This window comes from Belonocnema kinseyi, chromosome 2 (assembly GCF_010883055.1).
Source record: "Belonocnema kinseyi isolate 2016_QV_RU_SX_M_011 chromosome 2, B_treatae_v1, whole genome shotgun sequence".
Classification (NCBI taxonomy): domain Eukaryota; kingdom Metazoa; phylum Arthropoda; class Insecta; order Hymenoptera; family Cynipidae; genus Belonocnema; species Belonocnema kinseyi.
In genome coordinates this window covers 88,377,965-88,405,706 of record NC_046658.1, presented here as the reverse complement: position 1 = coordinate 88,405,706, position 27,742 = coordinate 88,377,965, and the positions used below count along the sequence as shown (strand labels likewise).

Here is a 27,742-nt window from a genome sequence, read left to right as displayed (position 1 = left end):
GAAACTAAAAAATTATAGAATTTTTAATTGTAAAACTTGAAAATTGCAAAATTTTTTATGTGAATTTTTGTAATTAAAAACTCAAATGTTAAGGATTTTGAACATAAATTTCTGCAATTTGAAGAATTATAATTCAAAATTATTGTATTGTATTAATGTATTGTTGTTGGTGTAGTTTGATGTTGAAGATATACAATTGAAAAACGTCTAATTCTAAGGATGTAGAAATAAAAATTCATTAATTGTTTTAATATTATTTTTTTCGATGCTTTATTAACATAAACTCCCTTTACTTAAATTTTCTTTGTATTTTTAAGAAAAGAAAATATCAAATCTAAATCATCAAAATCATCGAATTTTTATTTCTAAATGTTAAGATTTGCAAATTTTTTAACTGTAAATTATCAAACTTACATACTATTCAATTTTAAAGAATAATAATCCAAAGTCATGCAATTTTAAAGAATTGCAATTAAAACTTGTTAAATTTTAGAGCTGTATAAATAAAAATGTTTAAATTTTGATGAGATTGATAATTTTTGAAAAGCTGTAACTACCCGTCCCGAAAAATTGAACGGTTTGGAAAAGAGGATGGAGTTGTCCTCAAATTTCTGGACTTTGAGACACTTCATTTCGGAAATTAAAAGACAAGTTTTGCATTTTAAATCTTTCAAACTGAAAGAATTTCTTACTCAATTTTTAAAATTAAATAGAATATTGAAATTTAAATTGTAAAAATAAAAACTGCAATTTAAAAATTTTTTAATGTGAAGTTCATACATTTTTAAGATTTCGAATTGCAAACTCTTGCATTAAAAAATTATAGGATTGAAAATTGTTTAATTTTAAAGATTTATATTTTAGAGGTCACAAAGTTAAAGATTTAAATATATGCTATTGAAAATTCTTCAATTTCTGCGATCTTCAATTTTGAGGATTTATTATTGAAAATTGTTTAATTTAAATATTTATAAATGAATACTCTTAAATTTGGTTGTTTTTGATGATTCTGGAAATCAAAAGTTATGCTTTCAATTCCAAGGCTGAAAATTTACGTAATTTTTAATTGTAAGTTTTCCAAATCAAAACTTCAATTATAAAGATTTACAATTGAAGGTTCTGTAATTTTGGTAAGATACAGTTAAAAATTATTAAAATTTAAAAATTTAAAACTCTTCAATACGAACAGTGTAAATAAAAATTCCTAAATTTTAATAATATTTTCATATTATTTCTTATTACAAGCCTTTATTGTAATAAAGTCTCTCTACTTCAATATTGCTCGTATTTTCCAGAAAATCCTCATACTCTTTCTTTTTCAATTCCAGAAGACGAACACTCATGGAGCTACAAAAAATCATTAAATAATATAAAGAAAAAGTAAATAATAAAAAAGAACTATACTATCACGTAAAAGTTGAATAAAGGGTCTGAAAACTGCAAATTAATGTTTTCTTTAATAAAAACAGATTATTGGAATGGAAGAGCCTACATTTTTAAACAATTTTTAATAATGATAAAAATTCCTTACTTCCTTTGTGGATAAATAGCCAAACATGTAGGAACCAAGATCAACAATCTGAAAAAAACCATTAAAAAGCAAATTATGTTTAATAAACTTAGATAATTTAAAAATAAATAACTCACAATAAAGCAAGAATCGTTATCTCTGTAGGGACGGACAACCAAGGTCGAGCCTGATAAAAACAATATTTTTTGGTCCAATTTGTAAGTACCGGAATACCGAGCATTCCAGGGGCAGCCATAGCAATTCGAGTCATAACACATTCGGAAATGCCTTTAACTGCAGCAATTCTTGACTCAATTATAGGATTTTCCGGTGAATTTTTCATTGATACTGGAATACCTCTAGTTATCTCTCTTTGTCTCATTATTGGCAAATTCACCATATTACCAATTGCGACTGCAAAAAAAGGAACGACCCTCTAAAAAAATTAAAATTAAATTTAAATGAAAAAGAAAATAAATAAATAAATTATGAAAATAAATTAAGTTTTATCCTATTGCTTCCTCATAGAAGAAGCTTTGTAACGATTAAAATTTTCGAACTTCATTTTTTGATATATCTTGACATAATTCGACCTCAGGAAAATATTACTATTTTTATGACAACTCGAAAAAAGTTGAACTAGAGTCATGCAATTTAGAGGGATTGTGGTACTAAATAATTTCCACCATTGAATGAGTTTAGAGCTGGACCAGATTAGAAAAATTTTTTTTTCGATTTTATATTTTTCTCAAAAACGTTTTATATGTGCAATTTTTTTCAATTTTGATTATATTTTAGACAAAAATATTATACCTAGAGTTTAATAAAGGACAGCCTTTTTTACCTTTAATGTGATGAACTATATTATAAATTTCATAATTCAATATCATTAAAGGGACACGCGGCTCGCTAGTTTGAGCGCGCCTACACTGAAAAAAATGAATTGCTGATACAGTTATATTGCGGGTTAGATTAGCAATATGTATGGCTGGGATAGACATATCGCTGGCTGATCTATCGCGCAATATGACTGTACCAGCAAGTCATTTCTTTCAGTGTAGGGCGCGCGACTGTTTGTTCTAGCGCTTCGCGCTCGATAATATATTTATCTCGCGCTCCGCGCTCGGTCTTTGAATATTCCTGACACTTGGGCACCGATTTTTTAAAAATAAAAGTCAAAACGTCGACAATAGTAATTTGGTGATAGTGACTTCTTTTTTGTTAAAGCTCCTTTGGCTTTAACGAATACATTCTCATCACGTATCTAGTGGTTCGCACTCGAATTTGTATTTCAACTTGTATATCATTTTCATAAATGTATATTATTACAATTTAATAACATGCATTGATATTAAAACAGACATAGTTTCATTGCCTCTTTTAAAAAATGCGTATTTTTTGAAAAAATGTGTTATTAAACGCTTTACTGCAACTTTCACCGGTTTTTTAAAAACTGAATTTACTCATTTACAATTTTATTTTTACGATTTAAACATAGCACTTACGGTCTACACATCAACCTTACCTTTTTTAAACTTAAAAATTAAATCCCTATCTCAATTAACTACAAAACTTCCATTAACGATGGTTTAAGGGGGGGGGGGGGGTTAGTTTCAACAAAAGTCATAGCTGGTTAGTGCTTTATGCTGAGAAGTTCAAGCAACCTTCAACAGCATTGTGTTAGATGGGAGTTCATATGATTTCATTCTAAGAGACTTATCGAGCCGGATTTTTCAATTAGGTTTTCAATTTTTTTAAAAATAAACAAACAAATATGACAAAAAAATTGCCATTTTATCTATTTGAAGTTCACAGTGCTCGTCAATAATAGGAAAGGTGTTAAAATCGCTAAAGATAGCTAAAGATGTTCCAATATTATATATTAAACAACAAAAATTTGTATGAACAAATTATTTGTTGAAAAAATGTTATCTATGATTTTCCATAATCATACGTTTTTCTAGTTATATTGTAAGACATTCGAAAGAAAATTATATGATATTAAAAAAAATTTCTATTAAGATTATAATTCTTTATATTATAAACAAATTTTATGAATAAATGCCGTAATCAGGCATTTTTCGAAAGAAAAATTCGTTTTTTTCGATGTACATTTTTTAAAATTCGGAACTTTATGATATTTGCCACAAAATTAATAATTTGTTTATTAATCTTATGATCTTTTAAACAAATGTAATAAACAAATACATTATTCGGGCATTTGTCGGAAGAAAAATTCAGTTTTTTAAATACCAGTCTTTTCATATGGGAACTTGATGGGAGTTTCAGCAACATTCATTATCAGTAGATAAATTTTATTATGTCTTTAAACAAATTTGATGAACAAATGCATTAATCTGGCATTTGTCTACAGAAAAATTCGTTTTTTTTCTATGTCGACAGTTTTAATTAGGATATCGAAAAAAATAAATTTTACATCGACAGATGCTCGAATAATGCATTTGTTTATTAAATTTGCTTTTTAAAAAATATAAAATTGATCAACCAGTTATGAATTTCGCTGAAATCATCATAAACTTCCCAATTAAAAAGACTGGAATAAAAAAAAACGAATTTGTGCGTCCACAGATGCCCGAATAATGAATTTGTTTATTAAATTTGTTTTTAAAAATCATAAAATTTGTCAACTCATCATGAAGGTTGCCGAATTTATTATGAGGAATCCTAATTAGAAGTCTGATATCGAAACACAAAAGAATTTTTCCGTCGACAGATGCCCCAATAATGCATTTGTTTATTAAACTTGTTTTAAAAAACTCATCAAATTAATAAAAAAATTATGAATTTTGCTGAAATTCTCTCATGAAGTCCCCAACTGAAAAGATTGCCATTGAAAAAAACAAATTTTTCTGTCGACAAACGCCCGAATATGCATTTGTTTATTAAATTTGTTTGAAAAATTATAAGATTAATCAACAAATCATGAATTTTGCTAAAATTATCATAAATTTCCAAATTGAAAAAAATTCACCTAGAAAAAAACGAATATTTCTATCAAAAAAAGCGTGATTATTGCATTTGTACATTAAATTTGTTTATAATATAAACGATTATAATCAGAAGAGAAATTTTTTCATATAACATTGTATCGATTCCAATTTCTTGCAACATAACTTGAAAAAACGTGTATTTATGGAAAGATGTATAAAAAAATTGGTTAACAAGTAATTTTTTGATAACAAATTTTTTTGTATATTGTCTAATATTTGAGTATCTTTAACTAATGTTATTTTATGCAACTTAAGCGATTTCAACCATTTTTTTGTTACTGACGAGCACCGGGAACGTCAAATAGAAAAAGGCCATTTTTTCGTCATATTTGTTTATTTATCAAAAAATTAAAAACCTAATTCAAAAATCAGGCTGGACAACTCTCTTTGAAATCTTATTAACTTTTTTTTCAATTTTTTTTGTCGAAATCGGTGAAAATTTGTGGACTGTACGCTATTCTGAACCAAACAAGTCATTTTTCTTCCCAATATGCGGCACTCCTTTGAGTCCGAAACCAAAAACTCTTTTTTTTAAGAATCTTGTAGGGAATTGAAAAAGAGATGTTTTTCTACTCCTGACTTTTTTTCATATCGTGCGTTATTTGGCTTAAAATGTTGACTTTCGTGTGTTTTTTGAAATTTTGTAAATGCTATCACTCTGGTAAATTTTGGTTTTATAAAAAAAGTCATTAGGACGAATTATTCGCCTGATTGAATACTATGAATATTTGTACAGACAATCTTTGAATTTTGAAAAATAGTAATCTCAAAAATTTTCAAAATACGCTCACTTTTTGAATTTTCACTCAAAATGGCTGGCTAACGAACTTGACCTTCATTTTAGGACACTAAAAGAGTACCAAAGGCCAATCCAATCTGTCCATTCTTTCGAAAGTTACCGTATTTTTGTTTTGACAAGATGAATCGATTCATATATTAAACAGACCTGTGGGACCAAATCTCTTAATGTTTAAAAAACACCAATATTATAAGTATCATATTTATTCTTTTTGATGCAATGAATCTTTTAAACTATATAAAAATCTTCTATGTCCTATAAATAATAAACAATAAATAAGAAAAAATCGTAGGCAAAATCGCCTTTTCCATTCCTGCATACTCTTTTCACAATCCAAAACTTTTTTTTGTATCTCCTAAAACTCATTGGCGGTCTAAAATCTCCTTTTCTGGCCCCTGTGAGGCTTTTTAAAAGCAGAAATATATTTTCCTATCTCCTCGGACTCCTTTTACAATCAAAAATTTCCTTTACTAATCCCTCAGACTACTTTTACATTCAAAAATCTCCTTTTCAACTTGCCCTGACTCGATAATTTTTTAAAATAATAAAACATCTGTAAATAATTAAATCTGTCAATTATCAGTAACATAACAACAAACTAAAAATAATTGTCTAAAAATGAGAGGTTTTGAACCTGGAACTAAAAACAAAAAACAAGTTTTCTATCTCTACATGTTTTCACAAAAAAACCCTCTTTTTTATCCCCTCAAGCCCATTGGCAGTCAAAAATCTCCTTTTCCACCCCCTAAGACTCCTTTATAATAAAAAATCCTTTTTTATATTCCCTGACACTACTTTTACAAACGAAAATCTCCTTTCCAAACCCCCTGGCTAAATCATTTTTGTAAATAATAAATTATCCGGGAATTAATGTTAATATAAAATGCATGCGTTTAACCATTAAAGTGAACAGAATATGTAACATAAGAAGAAAACGAAAAATAAATTGTTAAAAAATAGAGATTTAGGAACTGAAATTGAAAACAAACAATGAATAAATTATCAATAAAAAAATCGCATTTTGGCAATCCAAAATATCTTTTTCCTTCCGTCCCCTCAGATTTCTTTTATAGTAAAAAATTTCCTTTTCTGTTACCTAAACTACTTTTATAAACCAAAAACCCCTTTCCAACCACTCTGACTCAACCATTTTTTGAAAGAATTAATTATCTGGGAATCATCTGGAATATAAAAACCATTCGTTTATCCATTGCAGTAAACAGAATATGTAATATAATACAAAACTAAAAATAAATGTCTGAAAATTAAAGGTTTTGAACCTGAAATTAAAAACAAACAATAAATACATAAATAATAAAATAAAAATAATAAAAACCTCTTTTTTACCCCCTCAAACCTGGAAGTACAAAATCTCCTTTTCCATCCTCTTAAACCCCATTAAATTCAAAAATTCCCTTTTTCTATTCCCTTAGACTACTTTTACAAACAAAAAATCCCCTTTCCAGCTCGTGTGACTCAATCATTTTTTTGATAGAATTGAGTTTACGGGAAACATCTGTAATATGAAAAGCATTCATTTTACCAATTGAAGTAAACAGAATATGTAACATAATACAAACATAGAAATATTTTTCTGAGTATTATAGATTTTGCACCTGAAATTAAAAGCAAGCAATGAATAAATGAATAATCAAAAAAATTCAGCTTAAATTGCCTTTTCCATCTGCACATACTCTTTCCACATCTTAAATCCTCGTTTTTATACCCTCAAACCCATTGCCATTTATCTGTAACATAAAAACCATTCGTTTAACCATTGAAGTGAACAGAATACGTAACATAATAAACTAAAAATGAATGTCTGAAAATGAGACATTTTAAACCCGCAAATTAAAACAAATAATGGATAAATTAATATTTAAAAAAAATGCAGACTAAATTGCCTTTTCCATTCCCACATACTCTTTTCACAGACCAAGACCCTCTTTTTTTATCCTCTCAAATCTATTGGCAGTACAAAATCTGCTTTTCCATCCCCTCAGACCTCTTTTACAATAAAAAATTCCCTTTCCAACCGTCCTGACTGAACCCTTTTTGAAAAAACTATTTATTCCGAAAGATTAAAATTTAAGAAATTTAAATCAGATTAAAATCAAATTTAAAATCCTATTTAACACCTAATAATCAAGTTAATATGAAGAATTCCTAAAAATCTAACCAAGAATCGAACGACCAAATTTGGACAACCAATCTGAAAAAAGCCTTTTTCGTTTTTCTCCCGAAAAAGAAAAGAAGAGATTCGTTTTCCTTTTTGACAAAAATAAAAAAGAGGATAGAAAAATGAGATCAGATTGCAATATGAATATTTTATGGTGGTTGACCAAATTTGTTCGTTAGATCCTTTGTTTCATTTTCAGGAATTATTTACATTAATAAAAAGAATGCATCATAAATCTCCTTTTCCAGCCCCAAAAAGTCTTCTTATAATCCAAAATCTTCTCTTCTATCCCATTATACTACTTCTACAGGCCAAAAACACCTCCCGACCCTCTGACTCAATCATTTTTTTGGAGAATTAATTATCCGGAAATCATCTGTAATGCGAAATCCCTTTGTTTAGCCACTGAAGCGAAAAAAACATAATAACAAATTAGGAATAAACGTCTTAATGTCTAAAATTTAAAACAAACAATACATATACTATTAAAAAAATCGGAAAAAACTATTATTCTGGAAATATCTAAAAAGAACAAGTTTTGAACCTGAAATTCAAAATAAATAATGAATACATAAATGATAAGAATTCGCAGCCTAAAGCGCAGGCCAAATTAGTTTCTCCATCGGCTTTTTGTCCACTTATATTTTTTTTACAGCCCATAAACCTCTTTTATCCCCCCAAATTCATTGGCAACCAAAAAACTTCCTTTCAGTCCCTAAGTCTTTTTACAATCCAAAATCTCCTTTTCCGCCCCCTTACATTACTTTTATAATGCAAAATCCCGTTTTCAACCACCCTGAATGAATTTTTTTTGTTAAATAATTAATTATCCGGGAATAATCTGTAATATAATAACCATTTGTTTAACTAATAAAGTGAACAGAATAGCATAATAAGAAATTTAAAATAAATGTTTTAATATTAAAGGTCTTGAACCTAAATTTAAAAACAAGCTATACATATATAAATAATAAAAAATCGGAGGACAAATCCCCGTTTCTATCCCCTTATACTCTTTTTACAATCCATAATCCTCTTTTTCATCCCCTCAAACTTATTGGAAATTCAAAATGTTCTTTTCTCATACCTGCGTGTCTTTTTATAATTTAAAATCTCTTTTTTCGATTTAGTTATAATAATTTTACAATCGGAAATCCCTTTTCCAACCACCTTGCCACAATAATTTTCTTAAAAAATGAATTATCCAGGAATTATCTGTAATACAAAAATCTTTCGTTGAACTACTGAAGTAAACAGAACAACATAATAAAAAATTAAAAATAAGTGTAAGAAATTAAAGACTTTGAACCTGAACTTAAAAAAAAGAAAAATAGATAAATTAATAAAGCATTGTTAATGTATTTTTTTGTATTTCTTTTTTAGATCAAACTTATTTTTAAAATATCTAAAATTCACGAACAATGGGTTAAGGTCATAGATTCTTCACTTGAAGCCCCGTTTTTAAACATTATTTTTGTCGTTTCTGTTTATTAAAATATTCGAGTTTCCTTTTTTTCTATAGTTTTTTAGTAGTGATAAGTAAATATATGAGATATATCATACTCGTAAAATAAAACTTTAAATTCAGGCTCCTAGAACGCGAGCTATGACAAACAATTGATAATAAGAACAAGCAGGTGAAATCATTTTTTTCATCCCTTTTTACAATACAAAATCCTCTTTTCAAAAAAAAATATTTTTTTTAAGTTTCTCCTAAAATTCAAAATAGATCATTATTCCCCAATAAAACCCCATTCTTGTTAAAGTTGCGGAGGTTTTTATTATTGTTTAAAAATGATTTATTATCAATATTTCTTTAAACTTCCTTACTTCTTTTCTAAAGAAGATGGACAAAAATCGAACCTTATAGTTAAAATAATGCAATTTATTAATAAAAAATACTAACTGCTAGTAAAGGCCCTTTGTTGGCAAATAATTGTTTGAAGGTCAAAGCAGCTCCACAGCTTGCAAAGGTGGCTCCCACATAAGCTTGCTTAATAATGTTGTCATCACCTTCAGTATCGCTTTTTGCATTTCTGTTTGTGAAATTCACTATTGCGTTGAAACTTTGGTTTATCAACTGCCAGCCCACAACAGCTAATTTACTTCTGATGAAGGAATAATTTATGAAATATGTTTCTTTGTAGGATGATTATGGGTTATTATCAAAAATTCGACCACCAAAAGTTCCAATAATTTTCCACCTTTCCTTTGAATAATCATTTTTTTCTAAAATTATCGCACAAAAGTTCTTATATCGAAGCACAGTTTATTAACTTTTAAAATTTATATATAAGATTTATTGATATAATATATAGTGAGTTGAAAAAGATAACAATCAAGAGTACACGTCAACATTTCGGAGTTGTAGATTTTCATCATCTTGTCAGTTATTTTAAAGAAGATCGAAGAAGTTTTTTGTTCTTTGTTCTTCTTTCAAACGTTTCGGCACACAATGGTAACCCTCATCAGCGCGTTTTATTAAATTTGTTGAAAGTGCATAATATCTTGTAGGTACGCAGTTTTACAACTGAAAACGTCATTCTTTGATTAATATCTCTGTTTTTAAGTTACATCAAACTCTCGCTTTCATTCAAGTATCGGGAGTGTCCTTCAAATGACCTTGGACTGATTTCGGGGGGCTAGAAACGTAAATACTGAGGGCCGCCTGACTCGTTTCCAATTATAATATATATCTGTATACATAATTTCGCAACCGCTCTCGCCCTACTCCCTTGAGAAACTGCGCGAGCCAGCAGTTCTAGAAAGGCTGAGAACAGGGTGACTGAGAGCGAGAGTTTAGTGTATAAAAATTACTTAATTATATATTTTAATTTAATTTAATTTTATTAATAATTATTGATGAATCTTGCTGTATTATTAAAACATTATTTTATATAAACGAAGTACAAATTGATGAAAAACAATAACAATGTAGACTACATGTTTTTTGTTTGTTATCAATTTTTAAACAAACTATTTTTTTACTTTTCAGAAAACTTTGTAATAAAAAAATATTTACAAATTATTTTTTCAGTGACGTATATTTAATTATATTTTTCTAAGTTTAATGTAATTTGTATTTGTTGTTATTCTTACAACAATCTGTTTGTATGAAAAATAAGTTTTGACGTATTTGTTTGTACCAAAGCAATAATTATAAGTAATGCATTCTTCTGTTAAATTGAATTTTATTTCCTTTGAAAACCTTACAGCAGCATCAATGCTAAATTGTAAAAAGCCTTGTATAATTATCAATTATTGTATAGTAGGCAAATATGCTTTAAACAAATTTCGCTTTCCTTATCGAGGAAAAAGCGATGATAAAAATTTTTTAACGCAGTATTAAGAATACAAATTGACAAAACATATTGCATTTAAATAATTATAAATTCAAATAATCCCCCAGCCCCTTATTTCTCGTATACAAATTTTGCTTTGAAAAAGTGTTATAGTTCCAAACATGTTTCAATTTTAAAAGTAGAATCATTTTAACAATTATAATATAATGAAAAATAAATTTTCTAACGAAAGATTGTAGTGGCATAATAATTATTTGATTATGCTTTTAAATTCAAACATTGCAGTTGAAGAATTTGTGAAGACATGTAAAAACCTGAGATTATTACTTCAATTTTGAATTAAAATGTAATAAATTTCTTTTGTTAATTAAAGTTTTTGTTTGTGGAAATATATTTTTTTGTCTTAAATCAATTTGCAATATAAATAATAAAAAATGTAGTTGCCAATAATTTTTCAAGTATTCTTCAAACTACAAATTTAAGAAATATTTAAGAAACTGTTTCTTCATCGAGGTAAATATTTAATGAAAATCTTTTTTTTACACGGAAAATTATATATATACATACATACATGTGTGTGTGTGTGTCCAAATTTGTTGTATGTTGGAAAAAAATTATTTTTAATTTATTCGAAGTAGTGTGATAATGTTATTACTAACCTTATGAGAATTTGTACCAAATATTTGCTATAACCCAGCGATTATTATTATAATAGTATTATGTAATATTTTAAATAAATTTCCGGTTTATGCTACATATTAATGTATCATACTATAAAATAAGAGGCTATTTTTAAACGCTGATGCCAAATAAAATAAATCGTAAAAATATTCAATTTTCCCTTACTTAAAAATATTTTTATTTCTTTGGCATATATTTTAAATTTTTAGCAACCATCCTTATATTTACTAGATTAGTTTATTGACTGCATCTGTCTTGGAGAGAAGAGGTAATTTTTTTTTGTCTGAAAAACTTGTCTCTTTACAAAATTTTGTTTCATCTATCAATTTAGAAATTTCCCTCTTTGTTCGAAATTATCCGTTTGACGGTACCAAATCCATAAGGAAAAACTTTCACGTCGAAATTATTGAAACTCTTCAACTTTGATCTTTGACTTTCGCAAAAAGCGCTAAAACAACCAGAAATAAAAAATGTCGAGAAACAAAAAGTTGCGGTGTATAAATAAATTGAGTTTGAATATTTTCAGAGAAATCACCGCTATTTTGTCAATTAAGAACTGTCTTGAAATTTTCCTTTTCTGGATATTCCGCATATTCAATTTAAAAAAATCCATAAGCACATAAAATTTGAACAAAAAAATGTTGTAGCAAATCGGGAAGATACATTTAAAAAGCCACATATTTAAGTATATGATTCTGTTGCTTGAACACGCCCTTCTCGATTTGAAATGAATTCGGTCTTCTACATTTATAATTTTATTTTTTTATTATTTTAATATTTTATATCTTAATAACTTATTTAACAAAAAATACTCTGAACAATTCTTATTAATCTCAAATACTAAAAAAGTTATTTAAAAAAATATATTATTGCAATTTTTATACTCTCTTTACTAAATAAAGGTTCTATGGTTAGTCTGTCCCAAGTGTAGACATTATTTATTTCTTGAAACATTTGGGATTGATTTTTGAGTGTATATAATTTAATGAAAAAAAATTAAGAAAGTGTTTGTGAAATTGACAAGATAGCAAAAATATTAACTTGTAAAATGTCAGCATGGAGCCAGTTAAAATGACATTTCCAGGAACCTGAAAGGACATTCTTCCAATGGCAGTCATCAATTCTCCATTATCAGGATGGAAAGAACTATCGTGCAATTTTTTCGCATATATAATGTCCTCTCTTGTGATTGATGGATCTACATTTCCTGTTCTAAAGATAAAATAAAATAAAATTAGAAAACTTTTTTGAAACACGTACAACATAAGTGTACGTAACAAAATAAAAAAAGGATTTCTTAGAATTTTCCATTTTTCGTTTAAAATTTTAATAAAAGCAAGGAATCTACAAATTGATCATTTGATGATTGATACGTAAAAAAGGGATTTAAAAAAGATAATAATTGCATTTTCTTGATTAGACGCAGTTTCTAAAGTTTAATATTTGCGTAAATAAGGCTTTAACTTTTTATCAATTAAAATCATCCCAGTGAGTATTTCTTAAGGTTTCAAATATGTTTTTCAAAGAGATGACAAAATTTACCATAGCCAAATAAAATTTTGTCATTAAATTAAGATGTTTAATTTTTAAAGTGATTGCAGTGGCGAAAGTTTATACGTTTTTACAATTTACTTGTATTCTGCTAATAATTGTTTCGCTTCGAGGAGCTTTTCGCTGGGAACTATAACTGTTCGAATATCCGTAATAAAAGCAAAATGACGCAATCTTCCTAAATAAGTTTCCTGGTCCCAAAGAGGTTTATCAACATCAATAAGTTCAAAATCTCCAGATTTTCCACTTTGTTTTCTCTGGGTGTTTCTGATCACATTTTCCAGGTCGATCACCAGAAGATCGAGCCGAAAACAACTCAGATATAATACCAACAATATCCATGAGTTCTTCTAATAAACAAAAGAATTGTATTTTAGATTCTTTGGAAAATTTGTTTTTAGTGTAAAATATTTAAATGCAGTGTATAAGAAAATGTAGGTTACCAAAATCGTCCCTACATTTATTTTCTTTCTAATAAAACTGAAGATTTATGTAAACATTTATACAAAGGTAATTATTATTGATATTATTTCACTTGCTTTGTTATTCCATTTTGAGATAATATTAAAAATTGAGAATTTAAAAAAACATTGATATTACTTTAAATATTATTTAATACATTTTGACATGCCATGGCGACAGTTCGTTCTTCGTAATAAAAACAATAGTTGATTGTTTTAGATTTTTTAAACTTTAATATCTGTAAGAGTAAATTTTAGTTTAAAAATTTATTTTTTTGATAAAAAGGGTCGGTGCTAAACAAATGAGAATTTTCAGTTCTGATTTAAATATTTTCGTTGATTGATATGAACTTTAATTACAGTAAAGATTCTGGAGATTCAAAGGAAATTGTGCAAAAAGGAGTTTCTACGATATTTCTGAATATTTATTTATTTTTTAAAATAACAAAACATTGAAAAATATTACCCACCATACCCTCCACCTGCCTGAAAATGTTTACAATGTCAAAAATTACTTTTAGGATTTAAAAACATTGATTGAGAAACAAAAACTTCATATTCTTTAATGTTTTCTAATGTTTTATTTCTTAATAAAAAGCGAAAATTTATAAATAACAAAAATTATTTCAGAAGCATTATCTAATTGCCTTGTTTCTTGTTTGTTCTTATTTAATACTTTTATTCATAGGTACTTCTAAACTGAAGAATTGTTTGTTTTTACTAATATCCTGAAAAAACGAGTTTGTAAAAATAAGTAGTGTTGTCACTTCTTATACAGAATTTTATACTTTGGGGTCTAGCAAAAAATAAAAAAAATAAATAAAATTAAAAAAAAATATTTTTAAAACATTAAACATGAATATTTTACTCTGTTGTTGAAATTTCTTTTTTTTTTCTTTGGAAAATCATATCTATTTTCAACATTAAATTAAAATTCACCATTTTCAGTTAAAAACGGACTTTTTTTGGTTAAAAATTCAAGTGATGGAATATTCTTATACTTCGTTCAAAATTTGCAATTTTTAATTGTTAATTAAAAAGTACACAAAAAACTTTTGCAGACCGAATTTAAATATGTATAATAAAGAAAATAAAACCTAATATTTTAAAAGTTTTATAAATGTACTCTAATGTTTCTTTGAACTATTATGTATTGTCAACATGTTTATTGTAAAAAAATGTATTCATTTTATATTTACCGTTCCCCATTTTTGTTTCTTTGCATAAATTCAAATTAAATTGGTAGCAGCCAATAGGAAAATTCAAGTTTTTTGGTAAAAAGTTGAATTTCTTTGGTTGAAAAGTCTTCTATTAAATTTCTCGTTCAGAACTATTTTTTTAAAAATGCACTTTTTTGTTACGAATTAATTTATTTGAATGCAAATTTAAATAATCCATTTTTGGCTCAAAATGTATATTTTTCAGTTAAAAAAATAATTATTTATTTGAAAATGTATGAACTCTCTTCAATATTTGTCTGTTTTAGTAGAAAACTATTTCTTTGGTCTAAATTGCAGATATTCAGTTGAAAATTGATGTATTTTGTTAGAAATTCTTCTTTTTTATTAGAAAATTAACTTTTTGGTTACAGATTGAACTGTTTGGTTAGAAACTAATCCGTTTTAATTAATGATTAATTATTTAAATATTTTTTTACTGTAAATTTCACTCCTTCTTTGAATATTGAACTATTTAATTAAAAATGTTGTTGTTGTTTCATAATTCATAATTTTAGTTAACAATTCATCTCTTTTTTTGTTTTTCAAAATTCAATTGTTTAGTAGAAAACACATTCTTGGCTTGAAAATTCAACATTTAAAAAAACGTTTCTTCCTGATTTAAAATAATACTTTTTGGTTGAATATTCGGCGGTTTTGTAGAAAGCTCGTCCGTTTTTTTCATTCTACATTCTGGATGAAATTTCTTTTCTTTACTGATACTGGTTTTGTTTAGGGGTTCAACTTTTTTGTTGAAAATTCATCTTCAAAAAGAAAATATTTTCTCAGTAAAAATACTCACTATTACATTTTTTGTTGCGGATTAATTTTAGTTATGGTTCAATATCAACTTTTTGGCTAGAAGTTCAAGTATTTAAAAAAATTATAAATGTCATAAATTAATATTATAATCAATGAAACTTAGGAACCCTAAAGTAGTTCAAAATTTAAGAAAAAAACTCTACTTAATTTCTGAAAAGCCCTTTATACGAATATTAGAGTATTCAATATTGATTATAAATGTTTATCAAAATAAATTAATAAGTAAAAATTAAATTGAATATTTAATAATATGCATTTTTTCAACAATATTTACATAAACTTGAAACTTCAGAAGAAAATAAAGAAATGGGAAAATAAAGGGCGACCGATGATGTAGGTCCGTCATCTAAGAGCAACGACTGCGCAATGTGTGCAATTATACACATGCGTACTAATTTTTGTATGAAGTAACGAAAATTCTAGTGCCATATGTACTCTCAGCTGGAGCAATTCGTTGGAATGTTTCACATACTGCATTATCTGAAATTTAACTCTTATCAAACCTCGATTACTTTCAAATGATTAAAATTAATGTTCTTCATACATGAGTCAGCCATAGGAAAACAATCAATAAGGTTCTGCTGAAAAAATCCATATATTTCGTGCACATTTTATTACAAATTCCCGGCTAAATATTGTTTTAAACAATATTTTGACGATGGAGGTAAGCTTTTTCCTCATATCAAGTAAGTTTTTTATCCCCCCCCCCCCCCCAGTAATTTCAACAATTAGTTTTTATTATCAAATTGTACAAAAGTCTAAACAGCTGTATTATCAGGATTCCAGTTCGTAATAATTTGTTAATTAACGTTAGATATTTTAAAAAATCAGAAAATTAGTTATGATTTGCTTAAATGTGATGTACAAGTTTCCGTTTTTTAGATAAAAAGATAAATTTTTATTTCAACAGCACAAAATTTATGTCCCAATAGATAAATGTTCAATATAACAGTGAAATTTTTTATGCAAGAAGATGACTTCTCAACAAAATACTTGAATTTGCAACAAAATAATTATGTTTTCATGAAAATATTTTAATTTCTAACCAGATATTTTTAAATTTACCCCATGAATATAAATTTGTACTCAAATGCTCGAAGTATTTAAATTTCGAAGATAATAAGTTGGATATTAAAATTAAATGTTGATTTTTAAACCTGAAAAGATGAATTTGCAACGAAAGATGTAACAGGAGATATTTCAACCGAAAAAAACGAATTTTCAACAAAATGGTCAAATTTATAAATAATAATTAAATATTTATCAACTGGTTGAATTTTTATTAAAATATTTCAATTTCAACCTATAACGATGAATTCTCAACAAAAAGTAGTTGCAGTTTGAACAAAAAATTAAATTTCTGCTGAAAAAGATTAATTTTAAACTTAACAATATCAATTTAGAACCAAGAAGATTACTTTTCCAGAAAAAATACGGATTTTTAACAAAATATATAAAATTTTAAACGAATAGTTAAATTCTTAACTAAAAAAAGATAAATTCTTAACCATGAATGGAAAATTGAAATTTTCAGTCAAAAAATTATCAAAAAAAGAATGTATAGCAAGAAAGTCAAATTTTCAACTAAAGAGATGAATTTTCAAATAACATACATAATTTTTTAACAAAAAAAATAATAATTTTCAACAAAAAAGTTCAACTGTCCACCAAAGAGGTGAACTTTCAACCAAAAAATAATTTGTTAACAATTTAGTTACACCGTATGAATCCTCATCCATAACAAGATACAATTTCTACTTAAGCAAGTGAATTTTTAAAACAAAAAGACTATTTGAAAAAAATAGTTGAATTTTCATCAAGAAAGACCTTCATTGAATTTTCAAGAACAAAATAGGAATTTTTAACAAAAAATTTATTTTCTGCTAAAATAGTTGACTTTTTACCTCAAAAAGACGGGTTTTTAACCAAAAATATAAATTTTTAAGAAAGAGATAAACATTAAACCAAAAAAGTAGATTTTTATGAATTTCGTTGAACTTTTTTCCAAGTTGTTGAATTTTCTATTGAAAAAGGTCATTTTTCAGCCAAAGAAATGAATTTCCAAATAACGTGAAGTGATGATTCTTTCACTAAAATAGTCAAACTTTTCAGGTAAATAATTAATATTCAATTTCAGAAAAAAAAATTTCAACCAAGAGATCAAATTTCAATCAGAATTATAAATTTCCCCCAAAATCTGATTTTTCCATAAAGTGGTTCAACTTTCAACCAAGTTTTTCAATTTTTAATTTCAAAAAATCAATTTTGACAAATGATATAATAGTATATGTTTCAACTAAAAAATATTTTAATTTTAAATAAAAAATACTTGAGTTAAACCAGAAAATATGACTTTTCGACAAAAATGTTGAATCCTGAACCAAAGAAGACAAATTTGTAACCAGACATTGAATTTGTAGCAAAAAAAGAGATGAAATTTCTACTGAAACAGCTTAATTTTGAAACGAAAGAAGACGAATTTTCAACAAAATATTAATTTTATGCCAAAATAGTTGCATTTTCTACCTGAAGAGACGATTTTTTTTACAAAAAATTTGAATTTTTAACCAATTTTCATTCACGTTGGCCGCGAAACTTATTTTTCAAAATGCACTGATTTTTCTTTGAAATATTTAACACAGAATTTTTTATGAGCAGAATAAAAAAATATAAGATTTAAATTTTACCCATTTCTAATTTATTATTTTTGACAGAGATTTGGAGTAACGCTTATAGAAATTTATTGAATTTTGCAAGATTATTTTCAAAATCCTTGACTTTTCCTGACCAATATAACTCCCTGATTTTTTTCCTAACTTCCAGGTTTTCGCTGATCTGCGGTCACCCTGGTTAAGATCATGATAATATTTCCCTTCTTGCTTTTCAGTACGAGGCGTTCTGGAAAATAATTACCTATTTTTATTATATTGGAGGGCTGTTGGCATTACTCAAAATTTACCAAAGTGTAACTTCTGGAATATTCAAAAGCGATAAAAGATTAGATGGCCAGGTTGTGATTGTCACTGGATCCAATACAGGTGCTGCCTTTATTAAATTAATTGTAAACGTAAATTTTATTTAAAAAATTTTTTTAGTTATCTTACAAATTGATAATTTACGAAAAATTTATTTCCAAGGAATTGGCAAAGCTGCGGCCTTAGATTTTGCCAAAAGGGGAGCAAAAGTTATTTTAGCCTGTCGAGATCTCATTAAAGCCAATGAGGCCAAAGGTAAGATAATGTGAAAATCAAAAAGTTGAAATTATTCAATAAAAATTTGTTTGCCGCAAACCTTTTTTTCTTATCAAATTAATTCCAATAAGTGTACAAAAAATAACAATTTAATTTTTAACCTGATGATGAATATTTAATTTAAGTCATTAATATTTTTGTTTAGTGTAATAATTGGATCTGCTTTCAAAGCTTTCATATAGGTGAACAAAGATTGTTTTTATATAAAATACAAAGTTTTCAAAAAAATTTGATTCTTTTAAAGTATATTTTTACGTCGGAATAACCTAAGAATCAAGAATTTCAAAAGTAAAAATGAGATGTTTCTATTAATATTTTCTTCATAAACTCAGCGTGAATGTACAATTTGTTACAGGATGAAATAGAATTGTTGTACGATCTTTTCGGGCCTCTAAAATTTTTATTTTCGTAAAATAAAAGTAATAAAGACTTCATTGTAATGTCAATTTCACATTTGGCAGTATATTCAATAATGATGTTGTGCTTTTTATTGTCTAGAAGATTGTGAGTCTGTGCTACGATTCCCCTGTAGTTTAGTGGATAAGAGCACAAACCGGCAGTCTGTGAGTCCTGGGTTCGAATCCCAGCGGAGCTAGAGAGAAATTTTTCCATATCTAAAGATAAAAAACATTCTGGTTTAGACTATAAAAATCTAAAATCGTCATTTCATCGACAACAAAAATTTTAAATCGAATTTATTTTGATACAGAGTAAAATAAAAGTCATTTGGGCATGGAGTATTGTTATAAAAATAGCCATAACAAAATCCTGTAATTAACACAATTATTTCTCTAAACACAAGCGTTTAATATTACAAGGGAATGATGTTATCAAATTTTTTATTTTCACCCATAAATATATCACTTTTTTGAAATCTGAAAACAACAAAATACATTTGTATTTTCATAAATTTACTTGACAGAGGAAATCATCGAAATATCGAAAAATAAAAATGTTGTGGTGCGATCTTTGGACTTATCTTCATTCGCAAGCGTTAGAAATTTCGCTAAAGAAATAATCGCCACTGAAAATCGATTAGATGTTCTGGTGAATAATGCAGGTGTTGGTGGTGTTGATAAAAAAACTGAAGATGGTATCGAGTGGGGGATGCAAGTCAATCATTATGGACATTTTTTGCTGACGAATTTGTTGATAGGTATATTTGATTTTTTCTTATTTTTTAGATAAGGGGAGAAACCAGTAAAAATTGAGAGGATGGTAAAATAATACTTTTCAAGAGATTTTTCTTTTTTCCTATAGCATTTTTTGTATAAGAAATCGTTAAAAACAAACAATAAATGCACACGCTCGGAGCGCGCGTTTTGTTCCTGGATTTTTATTCCCAAGATTGAAAATATAAATAAATAAAAATTATTTTAGAACCAAATTTTTAAATTAAGTTGAAAAAAATGTTGAAACAATAATTAATAATTTTGAATTAAAAGCATTTGAAATTTAGGAAAAATATAGTGAAAGATTTTGAATTGAAAAAATTCAAATCAAAGAATTTTACAATAGATTGGGTATAATTTTGAAAAAAGTACAGTATTTCAAATTAAATAAAAAGTACATCAAATTGTATTATTTAGAAAAAAACGTTTTAAATTGAATACTCTTGAATTGAAAGCGTTTGAATTCATAAGCTCTCGAAATTGAAAAATTCCAAACTTAAAATTGTATCATTTCTGTTTCAAATCGTTCTAAATTGAACAATTTTATTTTGAATGTAAGAATCGCAAAATTCAAATCTTGAGAATTGGACAATACAAATACGTTAAAAATGAAATATTTTCAAATTAGAATTTTGTCAATTCGATCGTTTAAGATCTGATACTGAAAACTGAACTAAATATTTTAAAGTCAAATTTTCTGTAATTCTAAAATTCTAAATTATTATTGCATACGAAATAATATAATTTAACGTTAAAATTGATCCGACGAATTTTTCTAATAACAAAGTGTAAATAATTCAAATGATTTATTATAAACCTTCAAAATTGAATACTATTAAAAAATGTTTAAAAAGAAAAGTAATTAAAAATGGGAAACATTAAAAATAAATTTTGTTTTTACTACGAAACGTTGAAAATTTAACGAATCCAAATAAGAAAATGAAAATTCAGAACTCTAAAATTGTAAGCAATTAAAATTAGAAAATTATACAGTTATTGAAGTATCTATTTCAGATAGTTTAATTTTTTATTTCTTTTGAATTCAAATAACAATATTTTTAACTTTAAAACTTAAATTTTGTTCAATTTAAAAAAATATATTCAGAATTATTATTCATTCTTGAAATTTTACAATCAAATATTTGTTTAAATTGAAATGATTTATATTTTAAAATCTTAAACCAAACATTTCCCAATTCTAAATGTATTATATCGACAATTAAAAATTATTAAAAACATAAAACAAAACAAGATTTCTGTCTATGATCTGAATGCTTGAAGTAGCACAATTCAAAACCTATCAATTCTATATTGTTACTTTTTAAATGGGTTTGAAACCAGTTTTTCATGTTTTCCACATTTTTAAATAATTCAATTTTCAAGTCCCAGTTCTAAAATATTCTCATTTTTAACACTGAAATTTTAGAAATTATGTTGTCCGTTTAAAATTGAAACCACCAAACTATTTAGAATATGTAAATCGAAAATTAATAAATTTAAAACTGACTATCATTCCTTGCAATATGAAAATGTTCTATTTATAAAGATTTAATAATGAAATTCTCGTTGAATATTTAATATTTAAATTTAAAACTACAAAATTGTGAAAGTTGTAGATTGAAAACCTTTAAAAATGCGAACTGTAAATCCTAATATTTTTTATTTAATTAGGACTTTCAAAGCACAAAGACTTTTGTTTTAAGAACTCAACAAATAAACTGTTTTAGAATTGAGCATTTGAAAATATAACTTTAAATTTAATATATGAAGAGATTGTTTACGGAGATTTTTTTAACTAAATAATGGAATTTCTATTAAAAAAAAGATCACTCTTATTACTTTTTATTTTTTAAATAATTAAATTCTAACTTGAAGCGCTAAAAATTAAACGATTATTAACTGCTTTTAAAAATTAAAGTATTATTAAGGGAATGTGAAGATTTCCAGGAGACTAATTATTACATGTTATTATATTTTTTGGCTTTATATCTAGAAAAATAATACATTGTCTCGAAATTTTTGGGAATGGTTCAAAATTTACGAGAACGCGTCTATTTGGCCCATTTGAGTTTTTATTTTGTTTGCATAAGGTAATTTTATTACTTCTATTGCAGCAGGGGCTCTAGAGCCCGTTTCTCAGTTACATTCTAAATTGAAAATGCTTAAATTTGCACTATTTAAATTATATAAAACCTCAAATACGCGAAATAGACATACAGTTCTATAGTTTAAAAATTTTTTCTAAAATTTCATCACAGTATTTACCCTTTTTAAATTATAAGGCCTCTGAATACGAAATGTGTACTTGCGCTCAAGTGACATTTTGGTACATTCCCTTAATAAAGTTTTCGAAAAATGTATATTGTTTGAAAAAACTGTATAAATATCCTTTAAAAATGGAAGCTGTCACAGTATTGCTTTAATAATAATAATTCTAATGCAGGTATTTAAAATTGACGTAATCAGATATCAGCATATAAAATACTTTTTTGTTTCCAGATTTATTAAAAAAATCAGCACCAAGTCGTATAGTACACGTATCTTCTATGATCCACAAAATAGGACGCTTAGATTTTGACAATATGAAATGTGAACGTAGCAAAAATGGTTTTATGGTTTATGCAAATTGTAAATTATATAACGTGATAGGCAGTAATGAATTTGCAAGACGCTTGGAAGGAAGTGGTAAATCAATTGATTATTACTTATAGTAGAACTTATTTTTCCATATAATATTTAATTGTATGTTTTTATTAATAAAAACATTTTTTCATTAAGGTGTGACTTCGAACAGTTTACATCCTGGTGTAGTAAACACGGAAATTATGAGACACGTGCCTTATTTGGTGAGATGTATTGTGAACAAACTCTTACAGCTATTTTTCAAGGTAAAATATTTTTGATAACAATATTAAGTAACGTAAATTATAGTGTATATGAAATATGCACAAAAAAATAATATAAGAATTATTTATAGTCGCCAGAAGAAGGAGCCCAGACAACAATTTATTTAGCTGTGAGTGATGATGTGACAAATATGTCAGGAAAATACTTCGTGGACTGCCAGGTTGTAATTCTTCTTTTTCGTATGAATATGAAAAACATTGATTGTTTAATTTTTATGAAAATTATTTAACAATGCCTATCTACATTTCTCGAATTAATATTAAATAATTTTTCTAGGAAGCAAGTACAATATCTATAACAGAAGATAGAGAAATAGGTCAAAAGTTCTGGGAGAAATGCTGTGATATTGTGGGTCTCAAACCTGAAGAGAGATTTATATAAGTTTTCAGAGTTTCGAAATTATTGAAATGTTACTCTGGACAAAAATTCGACTCAAAGTCGTATTTAAATGAATTTAAATTATTTTTGTAAAATAATTATATGCTTGTCAAAATATATGATCTTTGTATCAAAACTAGTTGATAAAATTGTAAAAGCCTTATAGAATCCGTTTAAAAATTATGTCACGCCATTTCGAAAACTTTTTCCGCCTCTTTTAAGTCATTTTTTCCGATAAACGCTTTATAAAAACATAAAATATACAAACATGATATTTTAACAGACTTTATAACCGAAAATTTGGGCCTCATTCCGCCGAAATGAATTTTTTTCTTTTGGTGCTTTGTGTCAAAGAGCCCCCTGCCTCGACTGTGTATGTGTATATAGTAGTAGTTTTCTTACGATCCGGAGGGGAAATTTCGGTCAAACTAAGCCAACAGATGGCACCACAAAAAGTAGGTCTGTCCCTTTCATTGAATTGCATTAAGAAAAAGCAAAAATAATTAAAAACTTGATGCTGTTTGCAAATAAACAAAAAAAAATCTATAAAAGTAAGAGTAACTATTACTAATTATTTCAAAAAAGAAAAAGTCATGAAAATATTTAGTTTAATATGAATGAAATTTAATTTTGAGATACATTTTGAAAGCAGTTCGAACTTTATATTTTCGTGATTTATTTTGCTCATATTATCGATTTTATTATTTGTTTAAGTTAAACAAAATTATTTCTTGTTGAAATTATTAATGTAGCTAATGAAAAAATTAATAATATTTAAGACCTCAATGACAAACATATTTAAAACATATGCATGATCAGAAGAATTAATGAAAAATATATTACTTGTATACAATATAAATATAATGATAATTAGAATATGTAAGACTACAACTTAAGTTGCAAAGTAAAGAATCTTTGTTCCTTTAAAATCATAAAAATTTCAAGTTTTGAAGGAAATAGTTTTAAAAAGTAGTGGAAATTATAATTAAAATGTTTCAGGGAATCATTTGGAAAAAATTCAATGACACAAATGATAAATGAGAAAATGGATTTAATATAATGTATGTATTTATTTAAATTGAACCAAACATCATATATACATTTATACAGGTCAAGAATTTATTTATTTCTTAATCTTGAAAGCTTTTTTCTCGCTGCATTCAGTCCCTAATAATTTTATTTAAAAATTTAAATTTGAAGGAGATTTTGAATTAAATAGTTAATTATATTAATGCAAGCCTCATTTCTAAAATAAAAATACTATAAGCTATTAAAATCTATAAACAAACGTACTGTACTCATGACGTACAGTTTGAGGAAATGCACTTTTTTCATTCAAAAATGTCCAGAGCCTTCAATTTTTTTGCGATTTTGAATTTTTCTTTTTTAAATTAAAGATGATTACATTCTATGGATCTTGACTCTCCGAAATTTTGTCTCCTCTATTTTTTGATTAATAATTTTTTCAGTCAAAGTATGAACAAAGTCTAATTATCGGTGAAAAACCTTCTTTTTTTGTTGCTAAAAGTGCTTCCCATTAATGTAGGAATGAAATTTAATAACAAAAATAATTTAAAAGTTTATAATAACCACTGCGATAAACAATTTTTATGTAAAAATATTAGAATTTGAGATCTTTCAAATTATAATTTCCTTCAATGGCCAAAACGACGTAAGGTATTCCTTAAAATAATAAATATTTAATAATATTTGATAAAATATAAAAATTTAAATTTTTGTAAACAAATTAGATAAACAAATTTAAAATGTTTGCTCTTTCGCATAGAAATTTTTTTTTTGCACTGGAAATGTTTTGAGCTATTGGACGAATGATTGCTAGTCACAAATATATTAGAAGAGTTAATAATAACCACTGTTATTAACAATTCTTGTGACAAAATATTTAAACTTAACGTTTTATCAAATTTAAATTTTCTTTGATGGCCAAGTCGGTGGGTTATTGTCAAAAGATTTTGTATTGAGTGATTCTTAGCATGCAGTGTTATGATTCATTTCCAATCTATTACGATTAAAAACCAGACTTTTTCCGGCTGATACTGCCAACATTGGGACATTTTTTATGTAAATTGTTTATAAACATGTAAGTTGTTATATTCCACTAATTGTGATCAAAAATACTTTTTTTAGGAATATCCGTAGCCATTGTAGCGATTAAAGAAAATAAATTTTTTTATAAAACCTTACATTTGAATATTTTGTCACGAGAATTATTTATAACAATGGTTATTGTTAACTTCTCACATATTTTTGTGACTAGAAGTTATTCGCCCAACAGCTTAAAATATTTCCAGTGTAAAAAAATATTTCTATGCGAAAGGACCAAAATTTTGAATTTCTTCATCTAATGTATTTACAAAAATTAAAATTGTTACATTTTATCAAATATTATTTAATGCTTATTGTTTTAGGGAAAACTTGAAGTCTTCCTGGCGCTTGAAGGAAATAATAATTTGAAAAATCTCAAACTATAATATTTTGCCACAAGAATTGTTTATAACAATAGTTATTATAAACTTTTAAATTATTTTTGTTATTAAATGTAATTCTTACATTAATGTGAAGCATTTTTAGCACCAATAAATTTTACCGATAATAAGACTATTTATTAATTTGTTTATCTTTGTTTCCGACAAATAAATGGAATGATTAACAAATTATTTGTATTTTATGAGTCCCTAAATATTAATTTTAGACAATATAATGTTTCCCTGATCAGTTATCAAAGCGTAAAAAATTGTTATGTAAAAAATTTCAGTTCTTTCATGCTTTGAGTAGAAAAATTATTAATAAACAAATAGAGAAGACAAAAGTTTGGAGCGTCAAGCTGAACGAAAAAAGTGAATTTCCTCCTACACTCCGTCATGAGTACGGTACGTTTGTTTATAGAGTTTAATAGTTTATAATCTGTTAATTTGAGAAATGAGGTTTGCAATAATATAATTAACGATTTAATTCAAAATCTCCTCTAAATAAAAAATTGTTAATAAAATTATTAGGGGTTGAATGCAGCGAGAAAAAAGCTTTCAAGATTAAGTAACAAATAAATGATTGCACAGTATAAATGTATATATGATATTCGGTTCAATGTAAATAAATATATACATTATATTAAATAATATTAAATCCACTTTCTCATTTATTAATCTTTTCATTAACTTCTTACCAAATTATTCCCTCAATATACAATATACGTCATATATTTTGTATTAATTCTTCTGATCATGTATATGTTTTCAATATTTTTGTCATTGAGGCCTTTAATATTATTAATTCTTTCATTAGATACATTAATAATTTTAATAAAAAATAATTTTGTTTAACTTTAACAAAAAATAAAATCAATAATATGAGCAAACTAAATCACAAAAATATAAAGTTCGAACTGCTTTCAAAATGTATCTCAAAATTAAATTTTATTCATATTAAACTACATATTTTCATGACTTTTTTTCTAACTGATTAGTAATAGTTAGACTTATTTTTTCATCTTTTTGTTTTGTTTATTTGCAAACAGCATCAAGTTTTTTTTATTATTTTTGCTTTTTCTTAACGCAATTCAATGAAAAAGACAGACCTACTTTTTGTGGCGCCATCTGTTGGATTAGTTTAACCAACAATTCCCCTCCGAATCGTAAGAGAACAGAAAAGTGGGGCGATGCATGGGGCTGGTGTCAATGCAGCTAGCCGCCGCTCGGCCGGCATAGTAGTGCGGTGGCGCCACGTAATGGACCAAAAATATTATAATATCTTTGAATGTACTCATTGTCACCTGTTCTCCAAAACAAACTTTAAAAATTGAATTATATGCACACGTAATTATATGTTTTGTCTGTTAGGTTTCTAGTTTAAAAATTGTTTTGTTAAAAATAGCGCGCAAATTCATTCAAAAATTTCAGAACGTTTTAAAGCAATTTGGTTGTTTGGAGCAGCCCTATGCCCTTTAGTCTCAATTCAAATGTATTCGCATTTGATTTCATTTATTTCAAATTGTAAAACCGCGTAATTTATGACACCGATGGTGCTGTTCGTAGCGGCAAGAATACAAATTATATCTGTTCATTACAGAGTCCGTTACGTGGCGCCACCACACTACTATGCCGGCCGAGCGGCGGCTAGCTTGCGAGGGAACACAGTCAAAGCACCAAAAGAAAAAAATTCATATCTGCGGAACGAGGCCCAAATACCTACCAGGTATTTTTGGGTTTTGTTTAGAGATGTTTTAAGAAAATTTTGTGTGATTTTCGTGAAAATCGGTGCTGTCAGAAAAAAGATCTTGGAGTATGATTATGGGCTATTTTCGAAAAAGCGGAATTTTAAAATTCGCACATCTCAGCTTGTAGTGGATGAAATCTAAAAATCTAAAAACAGGATGAAAGCTCGCGTCAAGGCGAACAAATTGCGGTGTCGTAGATCCTCTTTCGAAAATGGCGCTTTTTTCGAAATTTCGAACTTCCAAGTGCTGTCAAATTGTACCATTTAT

The 27,742-nt window shown here is 26.6% G+C and overlaps 2 protein-coding genes across 3 annotated transcripts; one reads left to right on the top strand and one right to left on the bottom strand.

The window, feature by feature from the left end:
- Positions 1-1,527: 1,527 nt before the first annotated feature.
- Positions 1,528-16,010, bottom strand: LOC117182891 (sideroflexin-2-like). Its single transcript, XM_033376006.1, has 6 exons — positions 15,969-16,010; positions 13,115-13,383; positions 12,524-12,694; positions 9,406-9,607; positions 1,648-1,946; positions 1,528-1,579 (listed from the first exon to the last, which is right to left on the bottom strand). The coding sequence occupies exons 1-6, from the start codon at positions 16,008-16,010 to the stop codon at positions 1,528-1,530; spliced, it is 1,035 nt and encodes a 344-aa protein (XP_033231897.1).
- On the top strand, positions 15,977-23,377 carry LOC117167634 (retinol dehydrogenase 11-like). Of its 2 annotated transcripts, XM_033352709.1 has the most exons (8): positions 15,977-16,197; positions 18,421-18,571; positions 18,671-18,763; positions 19,707-19,940; positions 22,456-22,641; positions 22,735-22,844; positions 22,934-23,023; positions 23,140-23,377. In XM_033352709.1, the coding sequence occupies exons 1-8, from the start codon at positions 16,192-16,194 to the stop codon at positions 23,242-23,244; spliced, it is 975 nt and encodes a 324-aa protein (XP_033208600.1). In that variant the 5' UTR covers positions 15,977-16,191; the 3' UTR covers positions 23,245-23,377. The 2 variants fall into 2 exon arrangements, with proteins under 2 accessions (XP_033208600.1, XP_033208601.1); XM_033352710.1 differs by lacking the exon at positions 19,707-19,940.
- Positions 23,378-27,742: the final 4,365 nt, after the last annotated feature.

Excerpts from the sequence above, each read along its gene's own strand:
- LOC117182891 (XM_033376006.1), bottom strand. The coding sequence starts at position 16,010 with ATGCAGTATGTGAAACATTCCAACGAATTGCTCCAGCTGAGA. Across the intron at positions 12,695-13,114 it reads CAATTATTAGCAGAATACAA|AACAGGAAATGTAGATCCAT; the intron begins GTAAATTGTAAA and ends TTTTATCTTTAG. Across the intron at positions 9,608-12,523 it reads TCCATGCTGACATTTTACAA|AAGTAAATTAGCTGTTGTGG; the intron begins GTTAATATTTTT and ends TTCCTTCATCAG.
- LOC117167634 (XM_033352709.1), top strand. Across the intron at positions 18,764-19,706 it reads TAAAGCCAATGAGGCCAAAG|AGGAAATCATCGAAATATCG; the intron begins GTAAGATAATGT and ends TTTACTTGACAG. Across the intron at positions 19,941-22,455 it reads GCTGACGAATTTGTTGATAG|ATTTATTAAAAAAATCAGCA; the intron begins GTATATTTGATT and ends TTTTGTTTCCAG.